This window comes from Miscanthus floridulus, chromosome 3 (genome assembly GCF_019320115.1).
Source record: "Miscanthus floridulus cultivar M001 chromosome 3, ASM1932011v1, whole genome shotgun sequence".
Lineage (NCBI taxonomy): Eukaryota > Viridiplantae > Streptophyta > Magnoliopsida > Poales > Poaceae > Miscanthus > Miscanthus floridulus.
Window position 1 is genome coordinate 142,399,929 of NC_089582.1, and position 20,507 is coordinate 142,420,435.

The 20,507-nt window shown below is 53.4% G+C and overlaps 1 protein-coding gene across 1 annotated transcript; it reads left to right on the forward strand.

Annotated features, from left to right (window-relative positions):
• The first annotated feature begins 1,611 nt into the window (after nucleotides 1-1,611).
• On the forward strand, nucleotides 1,612-5,610 carry LOC136547313 (pectin acetylesterase 12-like). The gene is made up of 12 exons (XM_066539272.1): nucleotides 1,612-1,958; nucleotides 2,911-2,993; nucleotides 3,132-3,261; nucleotides 3,411-3,484; nucleotides 3,684-3,770; nucleotides 3,871-3,995; nucleotides 4,122-4,182; nucleotides 4,430-4,483; nucleotides 4,569-4,646; nucleotides 4,770-4,875; nucleotides 4,970-5,115; nucleotides 5,238-5,610. Exons 1-12 carry the CDS (start codon nucleotides 1,775-1,777, stop codon nucleotides 5,352-5,354), a joined length of 1,245 nt encoding a protein of 414 aa, XP_066395369.1. The 5' UTR covers nucleotides 1,612-1,774; the 3' UTR covers nucleotides 5,355-5,610.
• The last annotated feature ends 14,897 nt before the right edge of the window (nucleotides 5,611-20,507 follow it).

A 20,507-nucleotide genomic window follows, 5' to 3' on the forward strand; every position in this document is an offset into this window, starting at 1 on the left:
GTTTCGTTGTCCAGCGACGGGGCGCGCGCGACGTACGTACGTGGATGAATGCAGCCAACGTGCCGCTTCTTCTAGCTCCCCGCAACTTTGCAAAAGCCAACTGAACCGGTGGTCCATCTACGGAAAGCAGTTTAAGTCCAGTAGTCCACAACCCAACAGCTCGATCGATCTCACCTCACGGCACGGCCCACATGGTGGCGGCTGCAAATGATCCCGGTCACGCCCGGCCATCATCAGTGTGCTCATTAAACTAGTCATCACAGTGTGGTTAGCGGCTGTTATCTATATATATATATATAAAGAGCGTGCAAGCCGGCAACTTCCGTCCCTCTCACATATCACTGTTAGCGGCACAGTAAACACGAGGTGGGTGTTCGGTGAACAGCAACGGGTTTTATGAACAGTAACGGGTTAATACAAACAGTAACGGGTTACTTCGGTGAACAGTAACGGGTTTATGAACAGTACGGGTTACTATGAACAGTACTCCATCCATTAAGGAACAGTATGCTTTTTTTCGCAATACAAATTTTTTTTCCCACACTATTACCCGCGCAGCGCGCGGGGTCACCTGCTTGTTACTACTATTATAATGCTCTGTCTCTCTGTTCTCTACAGTGCAGAGGGATACGGCTTACGACTATGGTCGGAGGGCCCGTTCGCCTGGCTGAATCTCGCTGAAAAACACCGTTCTGACTGAATTGTTGTGACAAAGAAAATACTGTTCCGGCTGAAAAAACAAGCCGAACAAATCGAATATGGGGTAAGTCGAACGGGCAGTTGGCCCTTTTTGGTCACGCTAGCACATCGGTACGTGAGCCTGTAGACTGTAGAGACCAGAGACCTCACTGACACCTTCTACCGGCTCCTATTTGTATTTTTCCGCGTATACGCACAGCAGCCCACCGTTTTGCAGTCTACGTTTCCTGTTTACACAGGAATCCATTTACTAATCAGTAATAATCACCCATGACACTATTTCTGTTTTTCTGCACTGCTTGAACAATACTTTTCAGATATTTTTCTTACGCAGCAAATCAACGTGAGCAGCAGCCAAATTTCAGCAATACCAACGTGGCATGCCACGTACAGTGGGCACACTGCATCACGCTGGACAGTACGCGGTTCATTCATGTCACGGCAGGACTCACGACGTACCGACGCCCGCTAGGCAGCTACTGTACTCCGTAACTGCGGAACGCCTCCCAATAAAAAGCTGCTGCACCTCGCCACCTAGCAGCGCAAGTTTTTTCTCCTCCACCACTGTCCACCGCCGCCCTGTAATTCCGTTTCCACCGACCGGCTTCTCCGGTTCTCCCATTTCCTTTGCGAGATGCTTTACTTCACACACCTGTAACGCCGCACCAGGCAACGGCACGCCGCGTTAGGCGTTACACGTCCCAGCTAGCGCTAGCAGCCTACTAGAACCGCACTACTACGCTACAGAAGCCGGTTTGCTCTCTCCTCCTTTTCTGTCTCACTGTAGCAAAAACACTGTAGCGCACAGGGAGAAGCCACGAAAACTAGCTTCTGCGGTTTTGATGAACAGTGACGATGTCAGTGAGAGAGAGGGGAGGAGAGAGAAAACCGGCTTTTGCTACAGTGTTGGTACAGTGTTCTCCTCCTACCTTCTCCAGTTCTCCTCCCCCCCCCCGTCTCCCACTCTCCCTTCTAGATCCACTCCTCCCCGTGCTCACGGCTCATCTGCGAGCAGATTGAGCGGGGAGCCGGGAGGGGGAGGCTGAGGAGCGGCGAGGGGGAGCCAGATTGAGCCATGGCCTCCTCCTCTTGGGCTCTTGCCCTGGTTCTTGCGCTGTCGGTCGGTGCAAGCGTGGCGCGTGGCTCCGAGCCCTGGCGGAACGAGACGCAGGTGTACGCCACCACCGCCAGCTCCGGTGGCAGCAACGGCGTCTTCGTCGGCCTCACCCTCATCCAGTCGGCGGCGGCCAAGGGAGCGCGTAATAATTCCTCTGGCTCCAGTTCCAGCAGCGGAATTGTGCCATTCTTTAATCTGTAGTATATGTTTTTGTTCCAAAGATTAGTTTTTTATTAGCTGCCACGCCCACGCGAGTTCTTGGGTTCAGTCACTGGGTCGAGACTCTAGAGTATGTTCTTTGGTTGGGTCGTTGAGTTGTGTGAAGCATGTTCCGACAGTGTTGACCGTGGTTGGTCAGCGCATCTATACAAAAGATTGGATTGGATTGTGATTTCCCGTTTCGTTTCTCTCTCTCTGATATCCCTTTTTGTTTAGTAGGTAACGTGTTGATTGAGTGATCATGCAGGGTCATCCGTCATTCGTTTGGTCTTAGCACTGATCCTGACAAATGTATGGGTGTGGATCTGACCATGCCATTGCCACCGTTGGTGGTTGCCATGATGAATTATTGTTTCCTTTAACTTTCGTGATCAATTATTGTTACCTGATTGGGGCAAAAGGAACTCAATACCATCAATTGTATTATATACGCTTTTAGTATGTGTCTAGGTGATTGCCAACTGATTATTGTTAATACAAAACAATTTGTTTATTTGCCTGTATTGCTCAAGATTTGAACTTGCTGTAAGGCGGTGGTTATTTATTTATTTATTTCAGATAATAATTTTGTGTGAACTTACTAAAAGATCAGAATTTGAAAGATCTATGCAACCAAAGTTAATCAAAGTGTTGGGTGTCAATTTCTGTAGATTTTTTAAAGTAATAGCTAGATTCCCCAGCAAATGTGATGTACCAAAAGCTTTCTACAAAAGCAGGTTATTCTTTCAAAAGAAAAAAAGAAGCTGTATTGAAGTAGTTCACGAGTAATCAGCTCTATTCTGGTCAGAATTCCAGTGTGCTGGAAATTTAATCTAGCTTGTAGCAGGGCAGTGCTAGTAAAAGTTGATGCTTACTTCCTGTGATAACCATTACAGTGTGCTTGGATGGAAGCTTACCAGGTTACCACCTGCACAGAGGGTTTGGATCAGGAGCAAACAGTTGGCTCGTCAATCTTGAGGTGAGGAATACCACATATTTCACATAGACGTGGAGTCACAGATGAACTTATGAAAATGGCACTTCACACTATTATATGTTGCAATGTGCCAGTTAGGCTTAACATCTGCTTGTGACTGAAATGGTATTCAATATTCAGGGTGGAGGTTGGTGCAATGATGTCAGCAGCTGTGTGTTCTGCAAGGGCAGTCGTCGGGGATCATCAAATCACATGGAGAGGCAGCTCCGGTTTACAGGGATAATGAGTAACAGACCTGAAGAGAATCCCGGTATTGTTCTCAGCAAATCTGCCTCGTGATTCTTTTTGTTTTTAGATTTCGTACTGTGATTTTGCTCACACGAAAATAGTATATTTTGGTTCATTATTTAGTTATTGTCTGTGGTTGTGTGATTGTTATTATATCTCTCTCTCTCTTAGATTTCTACAACTGGAACAGAGTGAAGGTCCGGTACTGTGATGGTGGATCTTTCACTGGTGATGGTTCTGATGCGGTTAGTGAAACTCTGTCTCAACTCGTGGCATTTTGTTTCCTTACTAGTTTCAGACCACCAACTAAATGCGCGCGCCAAAGGGATGCTAATCCAAAAATCTATCTTTGCTATGCGCAAAAACAAAAAAAAAACTATCTTTGCTTTGTTTTGTTTACTGAACCACAACAATTCACTATCTGATTTCCTTCTTTTTCTTTAGGCTGCAGGCCTTTATTTCCGAGGTCAGCGCATTTGGCAGGCCGCTATGGATGACCTAATGGCCCAAGGAATGCGCCATGCTAATCAGGTTTTTATACTTAATTTCCTCTACTCTTCTCTTACTTTATTTTTTCTTTAGCTTTTCGGAAGTCTTTTTCATGTCCCTGATGCAGTTTTTCGTATACCAGGCCCTTCTTTCTGGATGCTCTGCTGGTGGTGTTTCTACCATACTTCACTGTGATGAATTCCATGGATTGTTTCCATCAAATACGAGAGTCAAATGCCTGGCTGATGCTGGAATGTTTCTTGACACGTATGCTCACACAATGAAACTTTCTTCGATACTTTATCTTAATCATAGTCATTATTTGCTACTATGATGAAATTGTAATCACTTCTATTGTATATTGGTGTGAATTGGTCCTTTAATCATTTGCAGTGTTGATGTTTCTGGCCGTCGGGAAATGAGATCTTTTTTCAATGGCATCGTGAGATTGCAGGTATGCACCACTTTGTCAGACATATCTTTTCATTTTTGTTTTTGCAAGAGTTTCTTCCTGCTATCAATGCTACTTCTACCAGCGATGCCTCTAGTCTATCAGAATACTTTACTGCTGGCTGGTTTGGTGTGAGAGAAAAATACTGTTCCAGCTTATAATCCACGATCGTATACGAGCAAGCGAACAGGCTGTTGTGCCAATAGCAGTAACTTCATTTTGTCCTGATTGCCCTTCACCTAAAATTCAGGGTTCTGGAAGAAGCTTGCCTAGGTCTTGCACCTCACGCATGGACAAAACCTCGGTAATACAAACATCAAGGAATATCTATCAGAGATAAAACTTGTGGAGTTTTCTTTTTCCTAACTTCTTCTCCATGCTTCCTACAGTGCTTTTTCCCGCAGAATGTGTTGCCAACCATTCAAACCCCAACTTTTGTTTTGAACACTGCCTATGACGTGTGGCAGGTACTTCTTATGTGCATAGTGCTACACTGTAATTGGTCTGGACTCTGGAATTGAAATTAAAAGTGTAAATCAGAAAAAAAAAAAACTGTTGATCGAAGTAACTCATGATCCTGTATTTTCCAGCTTCAACAAAGTGTGGCCCCCAGAACAGCTGATCCCCAAGGTCTTTGGTCAAAGTGTAGGACGAACCATGCCTTCTGTAATAGCAACCAGCTTCAATTTTTGCAAGGTATTTCATTGGTTTCCCAGTTCTTTCAAGTTGTAATTCGTTAACTAAATTAAGGCAAGTTCACCTGATCTCCTATGCATAAATCATGATGCAGGGTTCAGGAACCAAATGCTCGACGCCGTGAGGGGTTTCTCTGCGTCAAGGCAAAATGGTTTGTTCATCAACTCATGTTTTGCTCATTGCCAGAGTGAGAGACAGGATACCTGGTACGCAAACAACTCGCCACGTCTTGGTAACAAGGTACACACGTAGAAATTCAAACAACAAAATATCTCGACTGCCTCAGTTACATGGAAGCATTTCATTGTGAAGCTAGTCTATCTGTCTCTGATAAGCCGTCTTCAATATCTTGTGGTCTGCAGAAAATCGCTGACGCTGTTGGGGATTGGTTCTTCGAGAGGGGAGACGCGAAGTACACAGACTGCCCATACCCTTGCGATGGCACTTGCCATCATCTTGTGTTCAGGGGAGACCATTAAGATTATTCTTCGACACAAACAATTTCATCAGATGGTAAAAGGAACAGACCCCAATGGGTACAGAATCAAGACAAAGTATAGATACAAAGAAGGTGCAAGTGGTCGGCTTGCCCATGTATGTTCATCAGTCGATCCTATGATTGATAGGACAGGGACCTCGCCCGCGAATGCGCGAAGGCCTCTGCATTAGCTTCACATATATCATCATGATATCGATTCATTTCATTGGAAAAGTGTCCATGATTACGTACAAGAACATTTGGACCCTATTGCCTGTCGGTGTACTGTAACTCTATAACGTGCACGTTACATATTCATTTGCGGAACGTGGAAGAAGTACCTTGCGTTTGTCCTGCCGATGGTACTACTTGGTATCGGTTTTGAGTTGTGAAATGTGCCATGCGTGCGCTTGCTGGTTCTGGCAATCATCCTGTCCTTGATCCATGTCCTTGCCAGCTGCTGCCGTGAGGACCCCGTGGCATGCCATCGGCGTCAGGTTGACAGGTCGCCATCGTTTTTGGGTCGGCGGCACGGCCACGAAGCCAGGGAAGTGGGCGGCGGCGCGGCGCAGGGCACTTTTGAGGCAGTTGCGCCATTATATGAACCAGCAACCCCGCGCTACGGCGCTAGCGCCGTCGTTTCGGGCAGCAACGGTGGGGGCATTGGGCATTGGCAGATACTGCGTCTATTTGACTAGAAGAGAAGTCATAAAAAGCAGACTTTGACTCTTAATTTCTCTTATACTCCCTCAGTCCAAGAAAAAATACAACTCTGACCAAATACGCATGCACGCTTATCTCCTATTCTTTACTGGAGAATATCTCTATGGAGAATATATCTTGAATTTAACAGTTATCGTTTGCATGCACCCATAATTACTTACGGTAACATTTGATTAGAAGTCAAGGTAGGGTCCAGGGGTGGAACGGTCCCAACTCTGGAGGACGGGACGACTTCAATTTCTGTTTGATTAAAGAGGGACGAGACCAACTTATTTTTTATTTGGTCCAGTGACATCAAAAGTGAGATCAACCACTGACAGGTGGGGTCCATTTGTCAGTGTTTTTTTTTCTTTTCTTCCTTCTCTTCTTATTTCTTCCCCATCTTCCCTACGCCTCCTCAGAGCCGAGCCTCACGCCCCGCGCCCGGCACGTACGTCGGCCACCTCCCTGCGCCTCCTCTGCAAGACCGCATGTACGCCGGTGAAAGCCCTAGTTTGGTTTTGGATAATTGATGAAACCCTAGAACTAACCTTTGATCTAAGCGTGTAAATTAGATAGGGTAGTCCAATCCAAGAGGTGGAGCTAGATGATGGTCGTGGTGAAAGTGATGGCCACAAATGAGATGATCAAGTACTCCAATTTAGAAAAGAAGAAAGAGAAAAACAAAAACCAAGGAGATCAAGGCAAAGGTATAAGATTCATTAAAAAAATGTATAAGATAGTTTTTTGTTTTGTCACTTAAGACACCATAGAGGGTGTAAGTGCATTTAGGATCGATAGCCGTACTATAAAGAGGAGAAATCTTTGGCTAAGCGGTTATCGAGCGCCACTAGGTGACATGATTCTTGCATATGCATTTAGGAACCTAGTGTGCTAACCTTGACCCTTGAAAAATGCTAACACACGAGCACATGAGTTGTACACACTGTGGTTAGCAACTTGGAATAAGGGGGAAAATGTTGAGGAGTTAGAAAAAGAAAAGGGGAAGAAGTGCAGTGACTGGACCCTGCTGTCGGTCTGACCGGACCCAGTAGGGGTGAGTCCGGTCAGTGTTGGTGGTGCTGCCAAGAGGGCTTGGAGGTGACTGGACCCTGGCGCGTGGGAGAACCGGACCTGGCGCCCAGAGTCCAGTTGGTCGTCTTCGGTGGCGAGTGGACGCGTGGCGCTTCGAGGTGAACCGGACCCAGGGAAAGAGTCCAGTCATGACGATTGGACTCGGTCTGAGGGCTCAAAACCCTCTCTGCATGGTTTTCGTCACGTCCAGACCCTGTGCTCCGCGAGTCCGGTCATCTAGCGCTGTTGAGTCCGGTCAGGTTGAGGCACTGGGCGCGCGTGCATAGTGTTGTGAGGATCAAACCCTCGTCTAGGTTCGGTCATGCTTCGTTGGACTGAGTCCGGTTGTTTTTTAGCGCTTAGGGAGCTTATTGGAAACGACCGAACCCTGGGTGGTACCAAGTCCGATTGCTGCTCAGGTGAGTCCGACCCTAACTTAAGTGAATGCGCGATCTATAGATGACCGTTGGAGATCGATTGCTGAGGTTTGTAGGGTGGCCACATGGCGGCCATCTGTTGACCAGACCCTGGCCAGAGTCCGGCTAGGTGAGTCCGGTCGGCCCTCTATGGCTCCAACAGCTCTTTGAGCTTAGGGGCCTCTATAAATACAACTTGGACGTCTTAGGCTCATCCTCTTGACATTTTCACCTGTGATATATCCTTGTGAGCCCAAGCAAACACTTCTCACTCATCTCCATCATTGATTCACCATCATAGTGAGATTAGGAGTGATTCCAAGTGTATTTGCTTGAGTTGTTGCATCTAGTCGCACTTGTGGATCGTTGTGGCTGCGGATTTCTTGATTCCCTTGGTGGTTGCCGCCACCTAGATGGCTTGGAGCAGCGAAGGAGCTTTCGGCACGTGTTGGTAATCGTTCATGGCCGGTTTCGGTGATTGTGAGGGGTCTTGTACCTTTCCTGATGGAGAGCCGAAAGGTAACTTTAGTGGATTGCTTGTGTCATTGAGTTACCTCACTTGTGGGTAGGTTCTTGCGGTGTCCATTTGTTGGACGAGGTTCATACAACACCTCTTAGCCGCCGAACCACAAAGTGTTGGCCGACACAACGGGGACTAGCGTGCCGACAAGTATGTGAACCTCGCGAGAAAAATCTTGTGTCTCTTGTGTGTTTGGAATTCTCCCGGTGATTGGATTGTCTTCATATTATGATTGGTTTATTCCTCGACATGGCGGTATAATCACCCTACTCACTCCCTTACATTCCTTGCAAACTAGTTGCCAAACTATTTAGTGTAGTTAGTCTTTGAGAGCTTGTTAGTTTGGTTAGTGTGACTCTTTAGTTAGTCTTTGAGAGCACACTAGGTTAGTGAGTAGTGACCTAACTTGTTGTGTGCCTAGTGATCTTAGCAACTAGAATTGTTGGATAGGTGGCTTGCACCCCTTATAGAGCTAGAGCAAATTGCATTGCGCTATTAGTTTTACTATCCCTTTTGCTCTAATGTTTTTGTAGAGTTTTATAGGCTATTCACCCCCCTCTAACCATATTAGGACCTTTCAGTCGGCGACCTCCGCTGTAGGACCTCGCGTCCTCGCCCACGCGTCGGTGAGCCCCGGCTCATCCGTGCGGCCCATGAATGGAGCTCGCCGGCGGGGTCGCCACTCGGCTGCTCGGTCGCAAGGCTTGAGCTCGAGGCCAGGGTCGGGGTCGCAGCTCAGAGCCGGGGCCGCTACTCGTTGTTCTGCCTAGAGCGCCGCTCGGCTGGATCTCGTCGGCCGCTCGGCTGGAGGTCATGTCCGCGCAACTCGGCTGGATCTTGCCAACGGGGCCGGAGCTCAGCCGCGCGGCGTTGGAGCTCGCCTACTCTTCTTCTTCCCCACGTTCGTCCCCTCATGAATCTAGCTAGAATATTCCCTACTGGGATCATCCCACCCCTCCCTGACTCTAGACCAAATAGCATAAAAGAGAGATCATCTTACCCATCCCACCTCATCCACCAACCAAACACTACCTTAATTAGGATAGTGTTCCATGTTTATGTAGAACTTTATTTATTTTGATATAAATTTTAAATCTTATAAAATTATTTATTTTAGGACGAAGAGAGTATGTTAGTGTATACATACTCTTCTTGCATTGTGTGTTTTTGTTGATTGTCCTAGTCGTCATCGTACAGCCTGTTCGGTTGGCTGGTTCGTATCGTTGCTGGTTCGTGAAGAAGTGCTGCTGACTGGTTTGTGTGAGAGAAAAATACTGTTCCGGCTGAAAATTTACGATCATTTACGACGAGCCACAGCCAAACAAACAGGCTGGTAGGAGTTGTTCCTCGCAGCTCTCTCTCGTCTGGTCTGTTTTAAAAAACTAAATTTTAGATAAAAAAATCAAAGAAACCCTTAGACTTGTGGCCTGTTCAGGCGTTGCCAGTTCTGGATTCCTCAATTCCTGACCATGGATATGTCCAAAAAAACATTCCCAAAATAGGCTGGTTCCAAAATGTCAATGCGCAATGATCTACGACACTGGCCAGATGCGACTGCTTCACCTTTTCCTCTCTCTCTTTCTGTTCTTGCAAAATCAGCCACAAGACAATGCATTTATCTGGCGTTTGCTCCAACACGCAATGCATTAAACCCAATGGCCCCTCTTCCTTGTGACAAATTTCAATCTGGCAGCGTGGAGGGAGTATTTACCTAATTTTTTTTTCTTGAATTTATTATGACCTGATTTCGACCTCACATCTTCCATGGACGTCGAATTATTTGCTACTCTTAGCAAGTTAGCAGATGATATGTTGCACCGTGCCACCGTATATAGGCTTATATAGCATCAACTGTATATGTACTACTTGTAGTTGTAGGCGTGAACCTTGGCTTGTACTCTCTCCGTTCCAAATTAGAATGGAGGGAATAACATATAGTAACGGGGAGTTAGCTTTTGTTAATTGAACACGCTGCCAGTTTTTTCGAGAATACTACTTAATTATACCATGTAATCTTTGGCGTAGTTGGTCCAAACAGCGCTCACTCTCACTTCATGGCGAGAAATGCAAGCATGCATGGAAGCAGTGGTGGACCCGGCACTCGATGGAGCCCGAATAAAGCTCAAGACACCGAGAAGAACACGTTTTCCGTGTATTTTTAAGCTTAGCGATACGATGAATACCTTAGAGTATGTCGTTGCCGGAGCCTGAGCGGACGCCCACCAGGGTCACTAGGCTCTGGATCCGCCATGTGGAAGGTCTTCGGCTATCGAGCCAACAGTGTAATGGCCCTGTCCTACTGGAGACCGAGGTGGTGAAAACCTCCTGACGCCAGCTAGATTGATCAGATATATATCAGCTTTGTCACCTCAAAAGCAAAGGAGCTAGGCCGGCTTGAAAATGAGTGGAAAGTAATTCAGGTAGAGAGAGAGAGAAAGTACAATTTAGTATTAGCACATGAGTCAGCTTGTCCAGAGACGGATGCAGCCTAAGCCCTAATATATACAAGGAGGGCTTGCATCTTCCTCTTCTTTCTTCTCCTCTTTTCTTCTTTATTCATTTTTTCTTCCTCCTATGGCCCCGTTCGCTTAGAGGAATTTTGGTGAAATCTGGAGAAATTTGTGAGAGAAAAACACTGTTCCGGATAAAAAAAGAAGCAGATCAAGCCAGATTAAGGACACGCGAACGGGGCCTATGTCTTCTTCTTTCACAATAATAGAGGAGGAGCTCAAGTGGAGGCTCCATTGTGCCAGAGACGGTTGGAAGCTTGAGCCCTGCCGGCTCCTCTGTGGGTGCTCTCGATCCGCCCTAATGTCATGCAGCTAGGTATATGCAAATTACACAATGTTTATTCTACTGTTTGTTTGAGACCGGCATGCATGCATGCATATTAGATCTATCGAGACAGATTGCAATTCTTGAAATACCTAGTGTCGGATACCGTAGAACCGGGTACCCCGAGTAAACATCAAAAGGGCCACTTAAATCCCATAAAAAAGCAAAGCTAGAAGCTAAGCCGTAGGCTCCTCACCGGCCACGTCCGAACCTACCAGGCTCACCGCCCCGCCTCGAGCCTCGCATAGGAGGTCTCGGCGTCCTGACGCAATCTCCGCCTCGCGCGAGGCTTTTCACGGAAGGCCTCGGCAAGGAGTGCAATCTCCGCCTCGCGCGAGGCCTCTCACGGAAGGCCTCGGCAATGAGTCCGATCTCCATCTCGCGCGAGGCCTCATTCTCCGTATCGCTCGAGGCCGGTTTGTCCTTAGCCCGTCACCCCCCCGCCTCGACCGACCCTCCCGACAGCACGTCATGTCCCATTAATACGTCAACCACTCCCGCAATCTCAGCCGGACGATGGCTCGACACCGCAGAATGGCCGACGGGACATGGGGTCGCATCAGCACCATACCAGCTAGGACAGGGCACGACGGTGATTACCGGTCACTGTATCCTGACGCTGTGCACACGATCAGCGCCCGCACCACACTGTGCCCCGCGATCCCCGCCTCAAAAACAACACGACATGGGCGGCCTGGCCCGGGTCATCACCATCTTCAAACCAGCACCCCGGATCAATCGCTCTCTCCGGGCCTCAGCACTATGCACCAGGGTCTCGGCTATCTCGGGATTCGTGTCCGCCGAGACCCCTCCACGGCGGTGCAGCCTCGGCACCAACCGAGCCTCGGCCTCGTGCACAGTCAGTCCACAGCGGCTCGCACGTTCGCCGCCACACCCACTCTGAGGCAGTCCTGGAGCTCCCATGATGCATAGGATCGGATGTGACCACCACGCCGCCCCAGTGCTCCAAGGACAGACCACTCCGACGACCACGCCGCCACAGGAGCAGGCCACAGGAGCAGGCCATAGGGCTCGGCCATGCCGCCCCTGTTGGCACGACGCCGTATAGTTAGCACAATGTACTGTCCTTGTCCTCCCTTTAACTATAAAAGGAGAGGACTTAGGCCATTTAGAGGGGGGGGAGAACTCACGGAGAAGAACACCTTGTAACACACACACACACACACACACACACATCCTAGCCGCCTAAGAGCAACGTCTCAAGCAGCCCACACGACACCTCGCCGAGACCTGGAACTAGATCTCTCTCTCCCCTTGCTTGTAACCCCCTACTGCAAGCACTTTGGTGCAAAGAATACAAGATCGATCTCTCAGACTGGATGTAGGGCATCGATTGCCTGAACCAGTATAAACCTTGTGTCTCTTTGCATCACCATCCGGGATTAGGGGCACGCAGTCCAAATTCACTAGTCGGTTGAGGACTCCCCCGGTCCGAAACACCGACAGTTGGCGCACCAGGTAGGGACCTCTGCGTGTCAGTTTCGTCATCCCAGCAAGTTCCGGATGGCAGACCCCGTACGACCGTTGCGTCTCGGCACGGTGGTTTGGTTTGGGAGCCTAGAGTTCATGTCTCTAGAGCATGAGTACGACATGGTACTTCTCACTCCTCGAGCCCCACCAACCGACGACGAAGTCACGCACCGGCAGCCCAGGCGCAGGCGGCGCCCGGGCGGCCGCTCTCGCCGCGCTCGCCAGGCACGACGCGAGCAAGATCACCCCGACGCTACGCGAATCCAGGGCGACACGCCGCTCCCTGCCGATATCCTACGACCAGCTGTTGGCGTAAGGTCCCTGGTCGGGGACCTGTCTAGCCTGAGCTTGGATAAGGGAAAAATGCCGGTGGTACGCGGCAACGCCCAGTCATCAAGCTCCGCTCCACCACCCCCTGAGAACCCAACTCCGGCGGAGCAGAGCTCGGCGGCGGCACCATCCCCATACCCCTTTGGGTTGAGAAATGCCGCCGCCTCTTATGCTTACGCTTACACTGCCGCTCACGAGGATGCCTTGGGACGCCGCCAGCGCTTCGCTCTCGACCTGGACGCCCACGCCGACTCCTCGGAGGAGGACGAGGCGTGGCCCGTAATGGATTTCTCTGGACTCCATGACCCTGGAGCTATGTGCCGTTTCCTGGCCGCGAGCGACTACTGCTTCGGCTACTCCGACTCCGACGACGAGGGCACCTACGACCCCACTCACGAGTGTTTTCACGTCGGGCTCGGGATGCCGAGGGCGGGCGAGGAGGACGAGGGGGCGGGCAGCCGTTCCCCGCTTCGCCCAGGTACAGGCACCGCCACACCTCCGCGCATTTTCCTACCGGCCGCACGAAACGAGAACCCCGCTCTTGCGCGACCTCAACGCCCAGACCTGGAACAACTCCGTGAGCTCCAGGCCAAGGTCGAACAAGACCAACTTCTTCTATAGCAGCTTCGAGACTCTCTCGAACAGGAGCAGCGAGGTCGTGGTGAAGGCGGAGGAGCCCGACGGAGGGCCCGCGATGTGCATCACCGCATCCACGACGACGAAGGGAGTGAGCAACCCCCCAGTCTTCAATCGCGCTAGCCAGAACGTCGCGGCTGCAGCAATGCTGGTCCGCGCAATGCCCGAGCCTTCTACCACGGAGGGGCGGCGGGTCCGCGGCGAGCTCCGAGATTTCCTAGAGACCGCCGCGGTACAGCAGGCCAAAAGTTCCACCTCCCAACGGCACGGGGGCGCCTCGAACTTGCCCGCAGCACCACCTCGGCAGGATAGGGAAGCCTCGGTTAGTCCCGAGCCCGCTCGAGCACCGATAGCCCACAGGGTCCCCGTGCTTCTTGACCGCCTCGGCAATCGACGCGAGGTGCAGGGAGACCATGAGGTGGTCAGCAGGCGACGACGCCACGACAATGAGGGGCCCGCTCGTGGTTACCACCCGCACCGAGGCGGCCACTATGACAGCGAGGAGGACCGCAGTCCTTCTCCTGAACCGCCAGGCCCTCGGGTCTTCAGCAGGGCCATCCACGCTGCTCTTTTCCCGGCCCGGTTTTGGCAACCAGCCAATCTCGTGAAGTATAGCGGCGAGACCAACCCCGAACTCTGGCTTGCCGATTACCGCCTGGCCTGCCAGCTAGGTGGCGCGGATGATGACCTGCTCATCATCCGCAACCTCCCCTTACTCTTGTCAGACTCGGCGCGAGCCTGGCTCGAGCACCTTCCTCCTTCACAAATCTACGACTGGCGCGACTTGGTTAGGATCTTCGTCGGGAACTTCCAAGGCACATACGTGCGCCCTGGGAACTCCTGGGATCTTAAAAACTGTTGCTAGAAACCGGACGAGTCTCTCCGAGACTTCATCCGACGCTTCTCCAAACAGTGCACCGAGTTGCCCAGCGTCGATGACTCGGAGATCGTCCAGGCTTTCCTCTCCGGCACCACTTGCCGAGACTTGGTTTGAGAGTTAGGTCGGAACGTGCCGCGCTCAGCTGCTGCGCTCCTCGACATCGCCACCAACTTCGCCTCAGGTGAGGAGGTTGTTGGAGCCATCTTCCCCGACAGCGATGCCAAGGGTAAGCAGAGGGATGAGGCCCCCGAGGCCTCGGCCTCCCGCCTCCCCAAGAGAAAGAAGAAGGGGCGCCTGGGGAAGCAGGAGGTCCTGGGGGCCGATCTGGTCGCGGCCGCAGAACGCAAGAATCCTCGAGGCCTCAAAGGCCCTAGGCCTTTCGACGACATGCTTAAGAAACCCTGCCCTTACCACCAAGGCCCGGTCAAGCATGCCCTCGAGGATTGCTCCATGCTGCGGCGTTACTATGCCAGGCTCGGGCCCCCCGACGATGACGCCAAGCAGAAGGGCGCCGGCGACCGGGATGATGACAAGGACGATGGGTTCCCCGAGGTACACAACGTCTTCATGATCTTTGGTGGACCCTCGGTGTGCACAGAGCAACAAGGGCCGCCACAAGCTGACCCCGCCATGGGAAGGGCCGTACATCATCGCCCAAGTACTGAAGCCCGGGACCTACAAGTTGGCCAACGAGAAGGGCGAAGTCTTCACCAACGCTTGGAACATAGAATAGCTACGTCGCTTTTATCCCTAAATTTAGAAGCATTGTATATGTTGTTTCTCGGAATACAATTAAAAAGCGTTCTTTAGTTGGTCTAATTTTTCGAGAAACCCCCCGAGCCCATCGTAGGTCTCGGCAATACAACAACATGGCAAGGGAGACTCGGCTCTGCCTCGGCAGAACCAAGCCTCCCTCGGGGGCTAGATGGAGGACTCCCCCTAGGTCCCACGCACCATTCTTCAGTCATTTTTTGAAAAAATTCCTACGCCAAGACTCTAGCATGCTCTGACGAATCGGTTGTAAAAACCCTTTGGGCCAAAGTCTGTTTCCTAAGCAAGAGGCCGGTAGAGTCGCGAGACGGCCTACGCCTCCGGGCTACGGCACTCCCTCACTACCTCTCGCCCAAGGGACGGCTTAGGCCCCAAGGAGGTGTTTTGCAAACGAAATCTGATCAGGAGCAACAGAGGGCAGAGGCTCGGAAACATGAGAAAAACAACTAAGAAACACAAATACTTCAAAAAGAAAGGCCTCGATGGCCACAAGCATTACGATACAAAAATAATTCCTACTCTATTTTTACATGGCCCCTGGGCCTAGGTCAAGGCTCAGGGCCTTCAGCACCGGCAGATGGTAGGGGAGGAACCACCTCCTCTTCGAAGAGCGTCGCCAGCGTCGTGCCAGGGCCTTCCGCTGCCTCCATCAGCTTTGTGACCGCCGCGTCGGCCTCCTCGTCATCATCAGGCAGGACATACCCATCACTGATGGCCAGGAGGTCGACGCCAACGTAGTGAGAAGAGATAACGGCCAACGCGCGCTTGACACCCATGTGCAGCGCTCCTCGAAGCCGCTCGCGCATCTGGCTGCTCAGCGCGATCAAACGGCTCCCTAGGGAGCTGCCTGACTGAACCCCTTCAACCTCCAAGGCCTCGTAGACAGAAAGGGCGGCACGTTTCAGCGCCTCATGCTCCCCGATCTCAGTCTCGAGCACCGTCTGCACCGCGCTAGAAGCCTCGGCTGCCCGAGTAACCTCCACCTCTAACTCTGCACCACGGAGAACAGAATAAGGTTGAGCGAGGGAAAAAACAACCTAAATTAGGAGCGGAAGCCCACGGAACTCACCCTTGGCCTTTAGCTCCCAGCGTCGGGTCTCGACCTGACAGGCCTCGGCTTTCTCCTTCCAGCGTAGGGCCTCGGCCCGGAAGCGTCGGCCTCCTCCTTCAAGCGCTGGGCCTCGACCCAAGAAGCCTCGGCCGCCCTGGAAGCTTCACTCCCCAGCTCTGCGTCACACAAGGAAGTTAGGGAGCGAACATAAGGAAAAGAAAACAAAATGAGGGGACTAAAACTCACCCTCGACCGTCCCCCTCCAAACCACAGCCTCGGTTCGCGAGGCCTCAGCTGCAGCAAGGGCCTCATCCAAGGCACCTTTTGTCAGCTGGTGCGCATTCTGTTCCGCCCCTAGCTGCCCCGCAACAATGGTGGTCGTGGCTGTGGCTTCAACGGCCCGAGCCCTGAAGGCATCCCGATCACTGGCCGCGCGGGCGAGCTCTTCCTCCAATTCCTTGACCCGCACCGCTAGAGGGGCAAGCTGCTCCTGGGCCATGGCTGCCTCAAGCTTCACGTCGGCACAACGAAGGCGGAGGTCCTCCACCTCCGCGCTCCGCGCCGCTAGGAGCTCGTTGGCACCCGCAAGCAGGCCCTTTTGCCGCTGGAGCTGGTCCCAGACGTCCCTCTCCCGCCGAAGAAAGACCGACTTCCCAAGGGACCGGGTCTCGAGCTCCTGGGGAAGCAGAACAGGGGTCATTGATTGCAACAAAACTCAAGAAAAAGGCAACGTCGCACGAGAAAAGAAAACGCGAACCCGGGCGACTCCGGGCAGTTCGTCGGCCACCACGGACAGCGCCGTCCGTAGCGACCGTTCCGCCAGCTAGCGGTATTGCTCGAAGGTGCCCCAACGCCTGCCCTCGGCTGCGTCCTCAAGGGCGAACAGAGGCTCCCCCTTAGGGTCATCCCGGCTCCGCCACAGTACCCGTAGGTGGTCCCACCCGTGAGGCTCGGGTCGCGCCCGCACGAGGGCCGAGCTTCCCTCGCCCAAGATCGGAGCTGGCTGTTCCACGGCACCGGTCTCCTCGGCGTCGACCACCTCCCACGCCCGAGAAGTATCGTCGGAGGAGATCGGATAGACCTCCGCCTCTCGGGCGCTGTCTCGCAACAACGGCGGGCCCTGAACCAAGGGCGCCACCGAGGCCTCCACCGCCTTCATCTCCGCCTCCTGGACAGACGGCCTCGCCGCCATCACGTCGGCCTTGGTGATCTCGGGGGCTCCGGCCTCCGCAATTATGGCCTCGACGGTCTCGGGGGCTCCGGCCTCCGCCATCGTGGCCTCGGTGGTCGCAGAGACACCAACCGCGACCACTGCGGTCTCTGCGGTCTTGGGCGCCCCAGCCTCCGTCGCCTCAGCCTCGGAGACCCCGGGGGCCTCGACAACCAAGGGCACGCCGGCCCCATCTGACTCGTGAGCCTCGCCCTCGCGGGGCGGAAGCACTCCTTTCCCCGTCTGCGTAGGGGTCGCCTCGGCGGCCCCTCCTTGGGCGGCCGGCTCCTTCGGGTCGGCCCTCGCCGACGCCGCGCCGCGTTGTATAGCGGCTTGTGCCTCCGCCACCCAGTGGGCGGAGGAGTCGGGGCTCGCCTTGAGCGCCTTAAGGGGCGCCAAGGGAAGCTCATCCACAGGCCGCTTCTAACTAAGGAAAAATAACCTACAAGGTCAGCATGAGACCAAAAGGCGAATGAAAGGCACTACGACCCCGCCAAAAATACACCTACCTTGAACGGGGCGGCAACCGCTTCGCCATGGCAACCCTCATCCGCAAAGGCGGTGGCGGCGGCAGAGGCATCGCCTCCGTATCCATCGGCGCCGGCCGGTCCTCAAAGGACCTCGGCGCCCCGTCGGTCCTCTGCGGGGGCGGTTGCGTCGCCTCCGCCGCCACTTGTTCCACCATCGCCGTCGAGCCCACCGGGCTGACGTCGCGTTTGCCCAATGCTCGCGCCCCGGGCGTGTCGGCCTCGGCCCCGGAGCGGGCAATCGCCGACCCTGGGTCCACTTCTCCTCCTCCTCCCGGGAGTGCCAGGCTGCTTGCCAACGCCCCGGGCGCCACCTCCACTACGTCGGAGAGATGGTCCAGATGACCTCGCCCCACCTCGCCCTCATCATCCCCGTCCGAGGCCTCCGTCGACAGCGACGGCGACGGGGATTCCTCCAACGGGAGACCATCCTTCCTTTGTTGACGGCGGCGCTTATCCAACTCCTCACGTCGAGGATTTGCTTTGTGCGCTTCGCCGCCTTGGCGTCTTTCTGTTTTTTCTGCGCGTCGGCGTGCGCGCGGTTGATCGCCCGCCACCTCGCGTCCTCGGGAATGGGCGGCGGAGAGGAACGCATGTCCCTCATCCCCTGCAGGAACGACGGACGCGCATAAGGGAACAAGGGGTAAGGGGAGACTGAGGAGGCTTGGAGGCTACAGCGGCACACGACTTACCAGCGAGAGGAACCCCTACGACGGCCGCATCGCGATAGGGGTCAAGTTGCCGCCCCTCAGCTTCGCCTCTACCGTCTCCCCCACCCGACGAAGCATTTCCTCGTCGGAAAGGGCGGAGGAGGACATTCGGATGCCCTCAATGGGCTCACCCGGCTTCATCTCGAACAGCCGCCGCCGCCGAGCCATCAGCGGCAGCACCCTCTGGCGTTGGAAGGCGGCCACGACTGTAACGTCCCGCCTCTCCGAGGCCGGGCCCGCTTACATCTGACAGCTTCTCTAGGATATAGAGAGCCCTCACAGACCAACACAGGTCTTTTCTGCGCACTTTGTCCTCACTCGTGCGCACCCGGGAAGAACTTCCCGGTCAGTCACCCATTGCTCCAGGCCAAGCACGCTTAACCTCGGAGTTATTTGCAGATGGGCTTCTGGAAAAGAAGTTGTAACTTATTGGTATGAGTATCCTATTAATCCTGTTAAGCCCTGGGCCGGGATGTTACATCCTCACCCCCTTAAGAGATCGACGTCCTCGTCGATCAATCCCAAGCTAGAAGCGTCCTCTCTTGGCCACGTCCGTGTGTCCAGAGCCAGCGCATGTGCCATGCTGTGTGACCACGCCGGATCCACACCAGCCATGCGTACTATGCCTGCGCAACTGCGACACACGCGCCCATGAAACCGCGAGAGTTGGCTCTGATACCATTCTGTAACATCCCGCCTCTCCGAGGCCAGGCCCGCTTACATCTGACAGCTTCTCTAGGATATAGACTGTCCTCACAGATCAACACAGGTCTTTTCTGCGCACTTTGTCCTCACTCGTGCGCACCTGGGAAGAACTTCCCGGTCGGTCACCCATCGCTCCAGGCCAAGCACGCTTAACCTCAGAGTTATTTGCAGATGGGCTTCCGGAAAAGAAGTTACAACTTATTGGTATGAGTATCCTATTAATCATGTTAAGCCCTGGGCCAGGATGTTACAACGACCACAGCCACGGTAAGACCATGGCCCCACAGCCTCGCCAACCCCTCTAGAAGCGGCTACAGCTTGGGCTGGTCATCCTTCGGGACGCCGTACTTCCATCTCTCCGGGCAGCTCCCCACAATCCGCCCAGTGTAGGGGGGAAGTCCTCCATTATCGTTACGAAGGTAGAACCAGCTCATGTACCACCGACGGTTGGAGGACGCGAGCTGGGCCGGGATGTAGAGGTGCTGGCGGTCCTGTCGCACTTGGAGAGTGCAGCCACCGGCCCTCGTCGCCTTCCTCGTACCCGACATGCCCGTCGGCTTGGTGGTGTGCCCCGCCCGGAATAGATGGAGCCACAACTCCTAATGGGGAGCAATCCCCAGGTACCCCTCGCAGATGGCAACAAAGATAGCCGCCTAAGCGATGGAGTTGCGATTGAAGTTGTGGAGCTCCACGCCGTAGTAGTGCGGGAGCGCCCGCATGAACCGATCCGCCGGGACGCCGAGGCCGCGCTCGTGAAAGGAGACGAAACTCACGACGTAGCCGTCGTGAGGCCTCGGCTCCGGCTCACCATACGGAGCAATCCATTCTGGCCTGGTGGGGTCCGTCACCGGACGAAGGAGTCCACCGTCGACGAGCGACTGGAGTGTCTCCACGATAACATCAGAAGGATCCCAGGGGTCTGCCTCGACAACGACGATGTCGCCGGCCATGAGTGCGATGGAGGGATTGGATGCGGCGGTGAGTTTTTCTCTCTCTCCCACGCTCTCGCTTTTTTTCTCGCTTTCTCCCTAGGCTCGCTCCTCTCCCTTCTTCTTCCTGGCACCCGCTGCTCTAGCGACGGCTCGACGGAGGCAGAGCTAATGCGGGCAAGGTAAGGTGAGGAGGGGCAAGACTCTTCGAGTATTTATGCAGCGGGAAGGCGAAACGAACGGGCGACGAAATCAGGGAAGTTTCCCCCCGATCCGGCACAGTTAACCACGAGCCGATTTCGCCGGCCCATGCGCCCACGTCTTTCTCATTAAATGCGAGAACAGTTACGTCCCATCCACCACGTCA